The 19153-nt window shown below is 40.5% G+C and overlaps 1 protein-coding gene across 1 annotated transcript in view; it reads right to left on the reverse strand.

The window, feature by feature from the left end:
• The window catches only part of prex1 (phosphatidylinositol-3,4,5-trisphosphate-dependent Rac exchange factor 1), a 152403-nt gene extending 133394 nt beyond the window's left edge, over window positions 1-19009 (reverse strand). Inside the window, exon 1 of the mRNA XM_007540835.2 lies at window positions 18635-19009. Coding sequence (XP_007540897.1) covers window positions 18635-18835 — 201 coding nt within the window. The 5' untranslated portion in view covers window positions 18836-19009. The remainder of the gene's footprint in view (window positions 1-18634) is intronic.
• Window positions 19010-19153: the final 144 nt, after the last annotated feature.

Consider the following 19153-nt stretch of genomic DNA (forward strand, 5'->3'; position numbering starts at 1 on the left):
ACAGGATGATCGGTTACGAAATCACCAGCGACAATCTTAGATCGGCCAACGATCTAAGATTGTCGTAAGGGGAAAATAGGGGCAAAAAATCGTGTAGTATGAACTACTGCATTAGGAAGCCGGATGTGCCCATCTTCTCTATTTAAATCTAGTGATTACTGAAGGCCAATATACTTAGTATACAGACTTCATAATCTGCACTCTTTTGGTTGAATGCAGTATTTGTTTTCACTTTGGCTTTATGTTTAGATTTTATTCAAGTACGTTTTTTGTTAATGGAGACTGAGAATCCATTTTATTTTTGCTTGTTTTGTTTATATTCACTTCCTGTTTATTTAAAGTCTGTAACCAGTTTTAGAACATTCAAAAATCAAACAAAACTCTGGTTATGTCAAAAACAGACCTGTACCCATTTTTGATGTTTTACATTTCGCTGTTTGTATATATTATGTTGTGCTATTTTAATTGATTATCATTTCAATTTTTAGAGTTACTTTTTAAAAGCCCATCTAGGGACAAGTGCTGCGAATTAGCTGTTGCTATTGCACCATGATGCAAACATGGGACTGCTGTTTTATTCAGTTTGTCTATGTCAATGTGTGTCTGTCCCTATCAAATAAACTTGAGAAATGTAGTTTATCAGTTCCAATGTTATGTGTTCTTTTGAAAATAAAGTGTATCTATCTATGGCAGGAAATCGCATGCATTATTAGTCATTTCCATTAAATCAGCGTCAAAAGGTCTTGAAACAATATTATCGTTTATCACAATAACTTTTTTAGACAATTAATCGCTCAGCAAAATTTGTTATCGTGACTGGCCTAGTTCTAAACAGACAACTTAGTATTTCCTATAAGTAAGGGAAAAGTGCATCAGCCAGTTGACTAGCAGTACACAGCAACAGGTAAGGGAGGGGCAGTGCTGCATAACGTTTTGCTCAACACAGCCAGATGAAACCTCTGGTTACCCTGACATTAAACCACAGGGACTCATGATGGGAAACTGGTGGTTTTACCAACACAAGTTTTTAAATCTTGGTGCATCTGTTCCAGGGCTTCACAGTTTTAAATAAATATATCATTTCAAAACATTTGCTAAAAAGTGTGATGGTGTTTCATTAACCCAATAACCAGAGAAACCCAGAACAATGCATTAATACCTCTGATCAATACTCTGTAAATCAAAAAATAAAACACTGTGAACATCTAAGCAATCGCTGTTTTATGTTTTCCATACCCTGTTATTCTATATTTGGTGGAGGTATTCGGTTACGTTGGTATTTTGTGTTTCGCTTTGCAATCTGTGTTTCAAATGCAGCATTAAAGGTAATGAGCCAAATATGGTCAGATAAATTTATAAAAATAATCATCTAATGGAAAAGTGAGGGAGATGTAAAAGGTTAATAAGTAAAACAATATACAAATATATTGGCTGTATATATAAATATGTACATATTGTATTTTTAGTTTTATAATCTTCTCTAAAGTTTATACATTTATATTAAACGTCTACACACTAAGAATGTGAAACAGAAATTCAGTTCAGATTATGCTCATAATTTGACAATTAAAGCTGATTCTGATAACTATTCATGGACCAGTATGGATTTTTCTCTCATTGTTGGATGTTTTATGAGGGTAGAAATCATCTTTGACTGTCCAAAAACTCAACTATAAGACTCTATGATGAGTTTAGAACTTTATCTGAAAACAAATCTCAGCTTTTCATTTCATTTTCATTGTGCAAGTTGAGGGAAATAACATTAACGTTATACCGTTCGCACTAAACTTAATGTTTATGACAATAAATATAAACTGAACAGTTAAGGGATGCAAGTTTTGTGAGTATTTTCCCTTTGTACCTGCAGTATGAATACAGCTATGGATGCAAATAAATAAAGCAAACCTAAGAAACAAATTCATTCTTTCAGAAGAGTGTGCAAGACAACTAATTCGGACGAAGTTCAGCCACCGCCCTGAGCCTCTGCTGAGGTATTTTACTTCCTGAGTTATTCATTGAAAACTATCCATCATTTTCCTCCTTCTTCACAGTTGTTCTTGACTTTGCATTGGTCTGTCACAGAAAACATCAATAACAGCCACTGAATTTGTGGCTGTACCAAGTGTGAAAAAATAAGTATTGATACATTTTTTTGCAAGATTCCATCTTAAAAGCCTGCTTACTAAGTTGCAGTAAGTCACCATCTATAATGAAAGACCAACTCTTGTAATCACACATTTGCTCTAAACATAGAATCCTGCAAACCAGACTGTCAGGCATCAACTGTATAATTTCCTCTCAGTCTGGGCAGTTTAAGGAAGGTTTGTTTCACTGCTTTCCAGCCTTTACTAGCTTTTGCATAGGTTTCTCGCATAGAAAAAGCAAGTGTCTTTAGCTATGAGCTGCGACCACTAATTAAGAGCAGTATTAAAGGGAAGCAGAGGTTGTCATGTTCTTGATTGGCTTCGAGAGGGAGCTGATTGTGCTTGTGGCATACGCTAATTAAATCTCCCATATGGCAACTTCCATCCACACTGGTAGAGTCAGTGGTGTGAAAGAGGAGATGAGAAGAGGCAGGAAACAGGCTTTGAATTCAGTCAGAAACAGAGGACAGGCAGAGCGGTGGGAGCAGAAGAAAGCACGAGAGCCAAAGGATGAGGAGAAAAAAATCTCAGACTGGAACAAATGGTGAGGTTCAAGGTGAAGCATCTCTTGAGTCACGATTTAAGAAAATGTGTCATGCAGATGTGGCGATCAGAAGGGAGGCTGGTTGGAAAGAATAACAGGGAGTTCCTTATTTCACCCAAGGATGTGTTGTCTATCTTCATTGTTCCATCACAAAGCACACAGGTTGGTTTGGAGAGAAAGCTGGGAGGCTTTTACTGATCGCTCAGACAGTAAACTCAGCAGAGCAAGAGAGGACAGCATGAACTGGGAAATAAAACACTAACTCCTAAAGTCTGAACTGCTTTATTTTGAGAAAACAGCCGTGATAAACAACATTGAACTGGCCCAAGAGAAGCTATTTTGGGTTTAATTACGAAGGCGTTGACGTCTGATGGACGCCGTTTGACCGGTACCTAGAATGCAAAGCATCACGATCTGTCAAACTGCAGTCAGGACACATTTTCATATTCGTCTATTTTTGAGTGTAATAACCGGCAGAGAGGCCAACTTCCTGCCGAGATAACAGGAAAGTCAGTCATGTTTTGAAGAAGTGAGACAGGAACCTGATTTGTTCTGACTTTCTCCGCCATCTAAATCTGTAGCTGGACGTATGATGGGTTGTCAATAACAACCCACCGCTGTGTAAATTCAGTGCGATTTTTGTTAACCGGATGTGACTGGCTTAGCAAATTGGCTGTCCAGGTGAAAACACAGAGCTAAAACAAAGCAAGTTTTTCTGCCAGTTCCTCTGAAGCAGATGTGATTGAGCTTTCCACTTGAATTATGCATCACTGGAATGGAAAGAACAACTCCATGCTGAAAACACACAGCAATATAAATCAAGATGCAGTTATTAGGGATGAGGACGGTCATGAATAACAGCCATGTACCCTCTGGATGCTCCTCTACAGAAAATTACTGTCTAATCAACATGCTGAGAGGCAGCACTTATTGACCATGGTTTACTTTCATATCTGAAGAAACCTTTTCTTTATTCTTTCTGACATCAGCATGCTGTCATCAGTACAGAAGGCGAGCCACAACATTCTCGATCCTGAATTATTTCTGAATGAGGTCCATCTGCTCGGTTAATACGGGTACAGGTGACTTTTTCCTGCCTAAAGTCTCATTTGGATGCAGGGCAGATGATGTAATAATTTTTTAAAACAGGAAATATTAATGTTTGGAGATGTTATTTGGTAGGCTTTACCTCAAACAGAACAAACAAGTTGTTTCTAAAGTCAGAGTATATGAATCAGTGTGGTTTTAAAAGAGACCGTCTTTGACTGATAGCAGACTGGCTAGTTAAAACATCAAAAATCTAATCCATCTGTCAATTGGTCATGCTTACCACAGCACTCTTCAGTGGGAATGTTTCTGCTGAGTGAAGAAAAGTCTAAGGAAACTCTGCTGTTCCTTCAGGACACATCAACAGGTTTTACAGCAAGTTTTTTCTTTTCCTTTTGAGCTTTGAACCTCTCTGTTACGAAGCATCTGACTTCTGACAAGCTGGCTTAGTACACACAAATACTGCTAACTAAAGAAAGCATAAAACATCAAATCCAGAATAATAATTTTGTCTTTATTTTACAAAAATAAAATTTTAATGAAACTGCTTTCTCTCACTAACAGTGTGACGTCGCCTCTGCTCCAAATAAATCAATGCTAATGGTAGGCAGGTTAAAAAAAAAACTTAATTCTGCTACAGGTTAGAATTAGAATTACAATAGGCCTTCGCAGCGCTTAGCTGCTCGGCCTAATAATCAGCTAATATATGTATATTGTTCCTTTATTTATATTTTTTTCTGCATCTAAACTTTTTCTCGAAGCACCTTTGCGTGTTACAGCCGTTCCTCTCATGCTGCTCACATTGCATGTCTAAGGTGCCTTGTTACCAGAAGCTAAAAACAGAAAATGTACCAATCAGTGCAATAATAATAGTTTGTCAGATGGGACAGAAATTCATTTTTTGATTCCCTGGGATACACACTAATGAGTCAGACGAGCTCAGATGGGGCTCAACTGCAGTAAAACAGAGATATTGCACATGATGGTCTCTTGCCAGTAAGGGATGTCACGTTGTCGGGAGGGGAAACTGCTCATGATGCAATCCCACCGGAGACGAGTAACAAAACCATGAAGCTCCTTATTAGACCGCAGAGCAGCTGCCAATTACAACGCAAATACACAGAATACACCAAGGACTGTCACTGTGGTGAACCCAGGGAAATACAGCATCCTCTGCAGCGGAAGCAGACACATCTACCAGCTCTGAAATCCTCAACAATCTCTCCATCAGTCTGGAACAGAAACCAAATGTAACAATCTTCTTAACAATGCGAATAAATCCACTAAACAAAATATATTGTTTCCAAAAATCAAAACATTTGCAATCAGACACCCTTCACTAAAATCCAGTGCTACCTTTACAAGTCACCCTATTTACAAAAGGAGACCATCTCTATATAATTTCATCTCTACATCTTTGATAAAAAAGTAACAAAGGCAACTGCTGGTCTTCATGCAAAACTCCATTTGTGGCAGAAAGCCAACTCTGTACATCACTCAGAGCGCATCAGGCGAAGCAGGTCAGCATGAATGAAGGATAATCCTGGAGAAAACCTTGCAGAGATTACAACAGGAAAACATACAGTCTGAGCTGCAATGCAATGTTTACATCAGATATCCATGACGAACTAGAATGGCCCAAGGTCCAGACCCAAATCCAAATAAGAATCTGTTACAAGACTTGAAAACTACAGTACACAAACGTTTTTCATTCAATCTGAGCCCGAGCGACTTTGTAAAAGAAGAATATGAAAACCTTTTAGCCTCCAGACAGGCAAAAATGATAAAGATTTATCAGTGTGCACTGATAAATCGGCCCGGTTTCCTTAATGTTGGGGGATCAGCAATGGGTCGACATTTAAATGAAAAACCAATCTTACCTAGAAAGTTCTGAAAACCAGCCACTGTCTTGTTGTTCTGCTGTGAGAGGGCTGACGGACAGACTGGACCACCAGGTCAGGTCTGCATATGTGTGGTTAACTATAGACACGCCACTGTTACCAACTGGATCAGCCAAAATCAGTATCTGTCAGAAAACTGCAATCGGTGCAGCCCTACTCAAAAGACTTGCTGCTGTAACTGCACAAAAACTCCATAAAGTGTTGACTGAGGTGGGAACAAACACAAATGCACACCACACTTTTAAGATTTTGATTTGCAAAAAAGAACATAATCCCAAAACAATGGATGTTTTTCCTCCACTTCACAACTACACACTGCTGTGGTTGTAAAATGTCAGAATGGGAGAAAAATGGAAACATATACATATTTTTAAAAAAAATGCAACTTAAAGGATCTTCCATTACAGCAAAGTGCAGTTCCAATCAACTCCAAGTTCCCAGAAGCAAACTTGCTGCCTTTGTGCAGCACATAAATGTTTGTTACCATTTTTACAATCCACACACCCTTCCGAACACACAAAATACAAGGGTGTTTTCACACTTTAACAAAAAAGGGTTTTCCTGAAGCCAGTTCAGCATTTTACGGTTTTGCAAGAGGAAAACATCCAGCCAACAATCAGGTGCAGCTCAGAAAGAAGGTTGGCGAAAAGTCACTGTGAAGCCCACAGGAAACATAAACGGCAGTGATCAGCCGGCTCACAGCAGATTAAGGACTAAAACTAAAGAGAGGCACATTTGTGTGGTTAGAGTTTGCACAATTGAGGTCAACTGAAGCTGTTTCTGCATTTTTAAAGTCTGCCTTTCAATGATCCCCAGCATCATGCAAGACGCTTTCCGGGAACCAAACTCTTTAAACAGAACAGATTAAAACGCTTCATGTGCACTGGCACGGGATGCATGTCAGAAACTGCACCAGTCTCCAGAGCCATGTGGAAGCTGACTGGTGCCACTCGCTGCCGAGTCACCTGAGCTGGATGAACCAAGGTCGGGGTTTCCTACAGGATCCTGGAACAATTTTAGAGCAACAAATGCTGAAAAAAAGAAGAATTATGCAAAAGACGAGGTTTGAACACTCCTCTCCTTTTGTGCGGCATGCAAACAGGAAGTGAAAACGTTGCAATCACAAAGAACAAAAGTCGATGTTTAAAATGAAATTAAGACAGCAAATTAATTACACGTTGTTGTTTTTTCCAGGTGAAGAAGCAGCCGTTTGATTTGGCAGGGAAAGAAGGACAAACAGCCAGCAGAACAAAGTGCTGCCTCTCAACACAAAAGAACCAGATGTCATTTCTGGACAGGATGTGTGGCTTTTTCTTAAAAGGAAGTACATGACACATGCGGCTGGCCTCTAACTCAGCTGCTTTCAAACTCAGGTTTGAAAGCAGGTTTGAGCACTAAAGTGTTTTGTTGTTTTTTTTGGTTTGTTTTTGAGGAATTAACCAACGATCAGGAAGTGCTCTACCTCACAGGTAACATGGCAGTGAAAGCAGCGTGCCCACTGCTACCAGATCGCTCCAACCACAACACTCTTTGGTGTGAATGTTCCTGCTGAGGGAAGACTCGGCATTAGCTCATGTATGTAGGGTGTTTAAAAATGAAGTCAGAGGAAGACCAAATATATGAGAAACTATTTAAAGAAAACTGTATTTTCCACACAGTTATTCTGGCTATTAATTCAGATTCTACAACACTTAACTTCTACATACAACTAGAGCAAGTCACCCAAACATGTTAATTTGACGTTCAGAAAGAAAAGTGAGCCAAAGCAAACTTGAGAAGATTCCAGAATATATAGAGTACAACAAATATCAGAGCTAAGATAAAGATGCACTGTTGGTTATACGACTCAAGAGGAAAGAGACTGGAGTCAGCAGTTGTCGAGTACTCAATATTTTTCTTTACTTTTATCTTCTGTTTCATACCTTACAGTTCAGTTCCATTCAGTTCAGCACAACACATTTGTCAAAACAACAAGAGGGAGAATCTCCCCCTCATCTCAACCACCTGGTTTTTAAAGGATGGGCTCCCATCCGAACTAATTAAAGGGGTGGAGTCATTTTCAGCTACAAACAAACATGTGCACTAAACTATACCTAGAAAGTGTCTATCAAGTTACCATTAACTCAAACACAACTAAAAACAAAACTAGAAAACAATCCGGAATCCAGTCAAAATAGAAATGCATCTCTCCCTCTCTGAAAATGGATTTTCCCAATGAGGCTGATTGGAAACACCAGGTCCTTGTCAGCGTTGCTCATGGGCGCGCTTCCACGGCAACACAGGACCAGGTGACCTCAAAGAGATGAGAAAGATGATTAAAACAAATCAAACCACCTCCCAAAACAATACATTCACCCAAATAACCCAGAATATATAAAGAACATGCAAAACAGCACCTCTTAGGGAGGGGGTAAATCCCTCACATGCACACACAGACACTCATGTTTACAGTTTATAAGGCTAACCAAGCGAATCATGCTAAGTAATTAGGAAGTCAAAGACTGTCTAAATGGTTTTCTACCTAAATAAGTTCCTTTGTTAACAAAGACAAAAAAACACAAAATCTTAGCAAGTATTTGGTCTGATTTCTAGTGCAAATATCTTACTACACTTGAAATAAGACAAAAATAACTTACAAGTAGCTTTTCAGTAAGATATATGAGCTTGTTATAAGTCAGTAATTCCTCAATATTAATGAAAAAGTTGTAGTTCCACTTGTAGATTATTCCACTTATAACATGGGAAAAATGTTTTGCTACAAGTGAAATAATCTGTTAGGGGAACAAGAACTTTTTTTAATCAATATTCAAGAATTACTGACTTAAAACAAGCTCCTAAATCTGGCTGAAAAGATACTTTTGTAAGTTATTTTTGTCTTATTTCAAATGTACTGAGATATCTGCAATGGAAACTAGACCAAAAATAATTGGCAAGAATTAGTGTTTTTGAAGTGATGGTGTTGTAGTAGAGTAACAGCACTCTCTTACACACAGTGTGACATCACCCCTGAGCCTAATAGATACTTACTGACCACTAAACAGCAAGAAGGCAAGAAAAATGGTTAAACATTTGTAAAGCTGAAAAATGTGGAGACCACAAATCTCTGATTGGTGAGTCTCTAGTCACAACTGAACCTGAGGCATGCGTGACCTCAAGCTTTTTCTCATTTGAGGAGCACCCAGAGTGTCGTTATGGGCAGGGGGAGCTAGACGATAAGGTGTGAAGACAGAGATGGACCATATGTTGGTGTGGGGTACTGTTCGCTTCACCAGGCAGGGAAGAGGAGGAGCCCTGCTGGCTTCCTGTCTGCCTCTGTCCTGACTGTCTGTCTGTCCACCTGCAGCCGGACCAGAATCCTCGGTTTGGATTGGAGCCACAAACACAAAGACACAGACACATGCTTAAAAACAAACGGTAACTTCTCAGAAGGCTTAATATCAGCCTCAGTCCCAATTACTGCAATGGATTTCATAACTCAAAAAACTCTACGCTGTCATAATTACAAAAAAACAGAAACCAGCAGGGAAATAACTAGGGAGAAGTGAAGAAATGTCAAAGTGTCAAGCTGCAACATGGGACTCAGACTCAGACAGAGCTCATGCTGTTGAAGTTCATGGTACAGAAAATAGAGGGGATGTTGATGAAGAGTCAGGTCTCAAGCAGAAGCAGAGCATGCAATTCATTGTTAACCTACTGTGAATATTTGGAGGTCACTCGACAGGTGATCACACAGCATCATAAATATTCTCCCTGTTTTTAACATCTGACCCAGACCTGGACAACACAGAGCGCAACATTAGTGTGTGTAACACACCAATATGTGTGTGTAACACTGATTAAACAAGGCAGCTTGTAATGGTGTTGAAAATCAGTGTTGGAAGCACAGGTTTCATATCTCATGCTGCCAACACAATATTTCTCAATCTTTATATTTCCAGTACAAGGTTTTCTGAAATCATGTCATTACAATGTGACATTTTTCAAAAGAATCTGCCAATAAATTTCAACCAAGCCTTTTGGAAGCTTTAATTATGCCTGTCACAATAACACATTTAGCTGAACGATAAATTGTCCCAGAAGTTATTATGACAAGCAATAATACTGCTGTTTTCAAGTAATATAACAATAATGACATAATAATGCAAGTCTCTGTAAAACAAAATTGCTCAAAGCATCAGACTGAAGACTTTCATCATCCAGTTTTTTGGTAGAAAGAGAGAGAAAAGAGAAAAACGATAAATCATACAAATGGAAATTGTTGAGATTGTTTTAATTTATCATGTCATTAATTGATTTATTTCTTATTGCAACTAGCCAAAATGCAATGCATGTTTTTTTGTTTTTTGGTTTTTTTTATCTGATGGAACAATGAATCCCAAAAGACTGATCAGGAGGATTTTGCTCATAATGGAAAACAATTCTCCATTATTGCTTTACATTCTGAATAGAGAAGCTGATTGTTTTTTCTCCCGTTTATCTGGTTCTGGTTCTGTGTGATGAGAGCGGAGACGGTGGCAAACCTTGGCCATGTTTCCAGTCCTTTCACCCACATCAGCATTCAGTAACAATGCTCGGCCATCTTGCTCAATTCACATACCTCACAAGAGAGCCTGTATATCAAGAGCAAGCTCCAACACTTGTCAGGGTTTTTTTTTTTTCAAACGGGCCCTGAGAGCCCCCTTTTCAATTTGTTGCAGTTCCCACACCTTCAGTAACAACCCTCCGACTGAATCCCAGATCCAGGACTTTTCTATGCGGTTCTCAGGTCACCAGTCTGAAACTCTCTACCCTTCCCTTCCTCAAGCAAAAGAAAACAACAACAAGCCAAGAACAATGACCCATTAAGCATCTCTCTTTTAAAAGGAGGAGGATTGGGGTAACCAGCCACAGAGGGAGACAGGGCAGTTCTGCAGAGGGGATGGGGCCATTTTGGGGCCAACATGGCATGAAATCCAATAAATAACAGAAGAAATCCCCTCTTTGTAGCCGGAGACCAGCGGAGCCCGAGAAAGGCCCGTGGCGTTGCCACAATGAAGGACCCCAGCAAACCATGGCAGACTTCTCTTTCTCCCAGAAGCTGTAATTCACATCTCTCCTCAACCCCCCCTCCCAAGGAAAAAACAAACTCCCACCGCTCCTCCTTCACCCACCAGCCAGCCTCTAGCTGTCTTCCAAGAGAAACTCTTTTTGGCAGACCCAAGTGCCAAAACACAAAGTCGTCTTTGAGCCTCGTCCAGGTTTTATTCTTCACCCCTTTTCTGCTCCTCATCTCGCTCACTTCCGCTTTGAAGGACTTTAAGCTTCAAGGTTCTTTGAGGGGCTCGTATGGGCGGAAACCAAGCCCCACTGGGGGTGGCAGGGGGGGACGGGACCTCAGAGGAAGGACAGGAGCACTAAGTCAGGGAGTTCCTGTCTGAGGCCACCGCCTCGCCGAGCACACAGCAATGTCAGATGATATTGTTGATGCAAAACCAGGGAGGCTCTTTCAAATAACGTTATTTAATATCTATAGGTCAGATGTTTGGGCAGCATTCAGAGTTAAGAGAACTCATCTGTTGATGTCAGGTTTTAAAACTTTACCATTTGCTTTAAGCTATAATTGACATAATGTGTCAACGGGAAAGGCTTGGCTCTGGTTTGCTTTACTCTCTATAAATGTGGCTTCCTGTTGACAGGTGACATGTGGCGATCCGCAGATAATATCATGGACCAGATTGCAAAGGCCATCTGGAGGTTTGGAAGTGTGTTTTTGGGGCAGACAGACGTAAGGATGACAGACTGAATCACAGTATGGCGGTGAGTGAGCCGTCAGAGGACCGCGCATCAACACCAGACCCCCACAAAGAGGAAAAGACGCAGGATCATGTTTTAAAAGGTTAATGTCAATACATCAATGAACAGAACAAGCCCCACCTGGTATTCAGCTGGGCAGACATAAACAGTCTGCACAATCGTGAAGATTAGGTAGCAGCAAAGTGATGAATTAGGGTCCAGGACGACAATAATGGTAATTTGGGAAAGCATGTGGGCAGATATTACAGATCATTGTCTGATCAGTAAAAGACAGAAAGCAGCAGGTTACACCTCTTTATGTTATGGGAAAATAAAGGTTTTTATAGCTTTGAAAACACTGAAGCAGCTGACCCAAAAACTATCAGAGTATCTCATCTGGGAAGTCATTGTTGCAAACGAGATGGTTTTAGTTTCCACTGAAATGTTTCTTGTATCATTTGGTATTCCACCTCCTCTGGAGCCACAGAGACAAAAGAGCTTAGAGATTATAATGAATCACATGCAGTTGCTTGGCATAAGGCTTGTAGAGTAAAAATACATATTACAGTACTGGTCATTCCTTCCTTAAAAATACAGATGGATGTGGGGACAAAACTGTAGTCTCCATAAACATGTGGGAGGTTTTTACAGAAAGAGTTAAAGTATTTGTGTCGCACAAAACTTTATGAGCGTCACCACAGTAAAGCCACTTCAAAATAAAAGTTTTAGTGCAACTAAGCTCCAGAAAACATCAGCAGCCATCATGAATAATGAAATCAGAGACAGTAAAATTGAAGCTAATGATTAAGAGTCTGTTTTCACACAAAACTATTCAATTACCAGAGGAAAAAAACTGACGTTCAGATTTATTACATTTTATCATAGATCAGACAAACACATCATAAAAACTGCTATTCCAACCTCATCAGGACTTAATTAGATAAAGCTACTTCTCATTCAACTGATGAGGTAAAACTGAAAGAAGTTAAAACGACTTTGACTAGGCCATTCCAACACATGAATATAGGTTGTTTTAAACCAAGCAGCTGTTGCTCTGGCTGCATGTTTAAGGTGAAAGGTGAACATTCGTTCCATCCATCGTCCCTGCAATCGGATCTGCTTTCCTGTCGTCCCGGGTGAGAAGAAGCATTCCCAGAGCATGATGCTGACCACACCGTGTCTCAAACTGGATGTCAGTCTGAATGTACAGTTTGGGGTCATCTGACCAGAGCGCCTTGCTTCACGTGTCAGCTGCGTCTCCTAAGCGGTTTGTGGCAACCTTGCTGTGCTCTTCTAAAGAAAAGTTAAAATTTCAATGTTTTTTCCTGGGTGCATATGAGAAGGAAAAAACAGCGCCATCTGCCTGCTGTCCCATCCACACTCCGCAGCATTACTGGAGCCATCCTGAGAAAGTAGATCTTCAAGCTCACATCCCATCAATCAACACGTCTTCACTGACTTCTGTTCCACACTGTGCTTCTTCACTGTATTATCTGATAAAGAGATGATGACTGTTTCACTGAGCAAACCAACGGCAGCTTTCTACTGTACCACAGGAAGAATCTGCAACAATATCTTGAAGAGGAGGCTGAGTGGGTTTTTCTTTTTCTTGTTTCTTTTTTTCTTTGCTTTTACATTATACCTTTGGGGCTAACAGTGGCTCAGACTTGTTAACTTGAATTCTTAAAATTCCTACTGCAGTCTCATGCCTTAGAGAAATGGCTTATCAACACACATGACTATAAAAAGCACCACCAGATTAAGCTGTAACAGACAATTATCCCCGCTCCTTTATAGTGACTTTGACTGGTGCAATACTTTCACTGCAAGGCACCAGAATTGTCCCAAGTTAAGAGTTGTTTTGCTGAACTGTTAATCAGTTTGATTTGCAGGTTATGCTCAGAAGCAGAGAATTTAAAGCCTTGTTAAAATAAAAAAGCCACAAAGCCCAAGTAGCTGCTGTACCTGCTGCTAAATCTCAACAGGTCACCCTTCCATCTCGCTGCATGCGTCATCTGACTGCAGCCGTGCAGCAGTGAGCTGAAACCACCAGAGTTGTGGCAAAGATGAGAGTTAGAATCTTTAGCTATTTATACTCTCCAGCCAAGAGAAATTTGATGCTGGTCTTTCCCACAGAGTAGGGAGGGCAGGAGTGGTGAAACAGAGAGGGGGTTTAAAAAGAAAAAGAAAAAAAGAGGAAATAGGAAAGAGGTAGACACATGCTTCAGCTAGTGGAGGAAGCTCAGAGCGGCTTCCTGTACGTCTGTCTTCCTCTAGCTTCGGCTCGATGGCTCTTTGTGTTTGTGTGCGAACCTGGGCACGCATCATCCTGTTTGCTTGTCTAAACAGCAGTAAGAAACACAGCAAGAGGCAGATCAGAGAAACATTTCAGCAGTTATGCAGTCACTGGGTTTGAGCAGGTATGAGATTCTATGGGAAGACAGTTTAACAAGCTCATGATACTTCTAAAATCTATCACGTATCCAGTAGACTCAGTTTGATTGATTGGGAACATTTGTTACATTTTCAGCTGCTGCAGTTCACGTTCACACTGCACTGTGCCAAACAAACCAAACTAATTGAAAAAACTGTTCCTCTTCTCACCTGTGGGGGCGCTGCACCAAGAACCACTGAAGGAAACAACATGAAAACCTCTGAACAAGACATTAAGTTAAAGCTTCCTTCTTCACCCAATGCAAACAAAACTGGAGAAGCATCAGATTTTAGTTTGTAGGATTTCTCTTTTTATTGGTAAAAACCACAAAAATACAGTTTGCATATAATTCTGTAACTTAAATGACCAGCTTTAAGTTAGCTTAGCTGTCTGGCTTATATGAAATAAAACATATCAAAGAATTATTCAAAAATATAATTTTACAAAAAATTAAGCAAACTTGAATCAATGTTTGAGCATTTTGAATTGATTTCCAGAACTAGGAATGTAATTACAGAATCGTTTTTTTTCTGCATCCCTAGTCTACAGTCTGCTTGGCGTTCACACACACATCCAAACCTCACCAGAGTTCTCTTCAACCAAACTCAAACCGAAGTTTGTGGGACCAGAGTTCATTTCTTTAGGAGAGTTCATCTGAGCATTCACATCTCCCCGAAACAAATCAGACTTTCCAGGCAAACAATAGTTCAATTAAAGTGGACTAAACAGGGATCTCATTAAACACACTTTAAACTGCAGGAATGGTTTCAGGTAAAAACTTTGAAACCTCAACAGTCACACACCAAAACACAATCTAGCTGAATTCACACATCAGCATTAGAGCACTAATCTCTCTTGCGTGGCCCAAAGCAAAGGTCGGAGTTGGCAGGATTTCCAGATGTTTCCCATTATCCTTCCTGGTCACTCAAATCCTCTTTCACATCTCAGAATTAACACCAAAGCACTGATTTATTGGCCTCATATTTCCACTCTTGTTTTTACAGAATGAGATTCAGTGAGACATGGGTCACTGTAGTGAAAAAAAAAGAAAGAAAGTGGCCAACAACCATGTTTATGATTTTGAAGGAAAACCCCCTGAAATCCAGCAGGCATGACGCTATTGAGCGTTTTGGTGTCGGTGTATCCCGGCAGGGGAAAATCCAGTTGACTGGATCGCATCAACAAAGCCATGCCGATAGAGAGAAAATCCCCACAAATCTGTGGCGCTAAGAAGTGATCAGACACCAACAGGGCGGGGGGGATGTCACAACAAAACGTAAAGCAGTAAAGAAGTAGTTATCAGCAGAAACTTGGAAATAAAAAGACATCAGCTTGTTCAAATCAGACGTCCTCCACTCTGCTCTAAAACTGAAATAGATTTTTAAGCAATAATGCTGAGCAAACAGTCTTTTTAATCTCCATTGGCTCCATCCTTCCTCCCCCTTCCTCACCTCACAACATCCCTGCATGCACATCCTACTAACAGTGCTGGATGAGGTTGTTGGAGCTGGTAAGTGCCAGGGGATGAGAGACATGCAGAACAGCTGAGAGGCCCAGGCTGGATAACCATCCACTTAGTGTGTCAGTGAAACTGTGTTTTCAACTGTTTCACTTAAAAAAAAACACTAAAAGTTCCCATCCTTCTGTCACGACAGTGTAAAGTTAAGCTCCACAGAAAAATTCACCAACAGGAGGAGGTCTACTGTAATGACATCCTAAAACTTTCACAGGACTTTTTCGTTAAAAGCAGTTACATTCAGGTCGTTTTAAATGTTTGAAACCAGGAGATTTACTATATGTCATCGCCTTGTGAGAATCTGAAACTGGCCCATTCAGAATCAGTGCGGTCATTCTGATGAAGAAACAGGGAAGGGTCCAAAGATTTGTGAAAGAGCACAAAGTCAGAGGAAAATAAAGGGTCTATTTTGAAATGCTGTTAAATCTGCAACATGGAAAGGCTCAAAATCCCCCCAACAATCAGAGGAAGAAAAGGAGAAGCTAAAAGGGACTCTACAGAAAAATATGACGTTTATGTCGTTTTCTAAGGGGTTGCACATGGAGGTACAGTAAAATAAAAATGTGGAGGCGGGCAGCTGAAACCCTGTCAGTCACATCACAACTTCAGTTCCACATTATCAGATTTTACAGACTTCACCAACATTCAGCATGAAGGACAGCACTGTGGCATCAACTGGCTTAGAAACCCCGAGGTAAAAACCTCACACTCCATTTCCACTGATGTTTTCTCATGCAGCTCTCAAAACTGGGAATAAGTTTCAATTTATCTGGGTTTGGGATATAAACAACGTGTAGAATTAGAAAAACACACTAACAATTTGATTTCATGATCAGTTTGTTGTCATCCCCCTATCACTGCCTCTTGATTGTGCTGCTTTCCAGAGATTTGTAACCCCCGCCCCAGTTCCTGATCCATACTTTATCTTTACTGAAAATACTGTGAGCTTCCTTATCAACAGCACAGAGAAGCTGGATGGGGGCAAACCTCTGCTCCCTCTGGGGGGGAGCTAGAGGGGTGGTAAAGCAAGACATCATGTCACAACCGCTGCCATACAAAATCCACCGGCCATTTTACTAATGCCCAGTGGGTTTTATATGGTGTAACACTGAACCTCATTCTGTGTTACGCCACAATGAGGTTCAGATCTGGGTCTAAACTGGTGATGAGTCCATCCAGAGAAAACATCCAACATAAATTTCCAAAAGATGAACTGAGTGATATAAAAGTAAAAGTCAGATGGGAGCTGTGGTGGTGCAGGAGCAAAGCATAACCCATGTATCGAGGCCTTAGTCCTCATGCTAGTGGTCGCAGGTTCAATTCCCAGCCTGGCGACATTTGCCACATGTCTTCCCCCTCTTTCTTGTCAAACTACTTTCAAATAAAGGCCACTAGAACCAACAAAACCTTTTAGTAAAAGTGGGATAATATGTTTTCATCAGATGGCTGTTTTTTTTGTTTTTTTTTCGATCATGCATGTTCTGAGTGACAGGATGCGGCTCTGCAAGCAAGCAGAACTTTAAGGAAGTCCTTAACATGCGACAGCACAGAGGAAAGAGGGAACCAACGCCAAGCTTGACAAATATCTGCCAGACGATGAAAACAGGAAAAAGCCAGGAATCATCTGGATTCTAATAAATACGTCTCGAAGAGTAAGAATGGCAACAACCAGTCGTTGCCCTCCAGCCAGCAGGAAGCCAAAGGACAGAAACTGAATAGGCCATTTGCTCCAGGCTGAGGCTTTGCATTTGAGCCTGACCTCTAACTTTTCTTCTACTTTTCTTCTTATCACAAAGGGGGAGGGGGGTGTCAATAAAACAGAGGGGAATTTCCCCTCAGCAATAAGCATTGTATTATAATAAAGATGTCTTATGCAGACCACACATCCATAATCTGGTCACAGCTGGAGGCAGGCGCCACCTACAATGAACAAGTAACTGAGGTGACATGGCAGAGGCGAAGCAAGACGACAGCCAGAAGCGATGAGCTGAATAGTCACCTGCAGGTGGGAAGCAAACTACTGCCCAAAGCTGAAAGGAGCATGCAAAACAAAAAAACAAAAAACAAATGACCAGTCAGTTCATTCAGAAAGGAGGTCCTGAACAATGACTGAATAAGAAACTGCTGAAAATAGTTTCTTATCTGAGTCAGGGGAAGGCGTGGAGCTGCAGCTCAGTGGATGTGATTATCTTTTTTTTTTTTTTTTTTTGCAAAGCCCCTTTGAATTCATGCCATCTTGCAGCGTGTCAGATCTGAGCTTTAGCACACAAAGGAGAGGTGTGAATTCAGCAGTCTTGTTCATAACATGCTCCCACAGTGGACTAGACATCCAAATAAGAAATTTTCTGATTGGTTCAATTGTAAAAGAATCAGATTTTTTTCCTTCCTGATTAACTAAATGCACAAAAAGGCAGCTAACCAGAGAACCTGTGATTCTCTGGTTAGCTTCATTAACATTAGAGACATATGCTTTGAGGCAATGTTTAACTTAAGCATTTTTCTCATTTATGAGTTTCATAGTAGGGCTAGGCAATATGGATTTATCACAATATTTTATAGTACTATTGTGATAATCATAAAAGTGTCAATATGAACTATTTATTACTCCTTTAGGTGACTGAATGGCACAACAATCATAGCTCCACAAACACAAGTATTGCTCTTGGAAGAAATGTGTAATGTGCCTCCCTTTGTCAGCAGTCACATTAAAAAGTGTGATTTGTATCACTAATTGGTCACAGTAACTGCATTTAAACATATTTTCAAATGTATGGGTATTTATTGATACTCTTGATGAAAAATGGTGAAATTAAAAATCCCAGTAATAGACAGCTTTGAGGGATTTTAAACATCGTTAATTGAATCTTATTTTGACAACAATATCAAAATTCTTATCATGATTCTTATCATGATTCTTATCATGATTTACTGTGTAATTTATCACAGTAAATGATAAACGATACTATGAATGTCCAGCCCTATTTTATATTGTTTAGAAAAAAAACAACTTACAGATTTGGAAACGGGAAGTCGGGTCATTAAACGACGTGAAGGGTGTATGTCTAACAATTCAAAACAAAGTCCTAACTTGTGTCGGACTTCAAACATTAACATGGGATTCACATCTGTCAAAGTGAAGAAGCAGAAACCAGGGTAGTCAGTGCTGCACCTCATGTGGGTAGTAATTTGTGCCGCTTTGTGTTGCAGACAGAGGAAAGTGAATTTCAGCACCCAGCGCGACAGAGAGAGAGAGAGAGAGGTAAATGTCAAACTTACCGACTGAAGGAAGAGCAGCGTCCGGACATAGTCCCGCTCTGTGTTGAGTATTTCGTTCAAAACGCAGAGCCGGAGCCGCTGCTGTCTGTCTGAGTCCTTCACGACGTGAACCCCGTTCTCATGATGCCCCTCGTCCTCTTCCATGATGGAGAAAACAGGTCGAAATCTCTCAATAAAATAAAATTTAAAAATAGCTAACATACAAATCAAGCGTCTTCTGTTTGAAGTATCCGCACTCCTGATAGGAGACCTGGTTCAGTCCATCGTGCCGAAGGAAGTTCTTCAAAACCTCTCGCAGAGATGTGATGCTCGACGCAACGTACGCACTGCAAGTAAAGAAGTTCAGGCGAAAAGTAAGCAATCCAGAAGCAGAGAGAGAGAGAGAGAGAGAGAGAGAGAGAGACTGGTGGTGAGGTCGCAACACCAGCTGAGAGGAGGAGGGAGAGGGGGAGCCACCGCTATGAGCTCACAAACACACACACACACACACACACACACACACACACACACACACACACA

The sequence above is a fragment of the Poecilia formosa genome, unplaced genomic scaffold (genome assembly GCF_000485575.1).
Source record: "Poecilia formosa unplaced genomic scaffold, Poecilia_formosa-5.1.2 Scaffold564, whole genome shotgun sequence".
NCBI lineage: Eukaryota > Metazoa > Chordata > Actinopteri > Cyprinodontiformes > Poeciliidae > Poecilia > Poecilia formosa.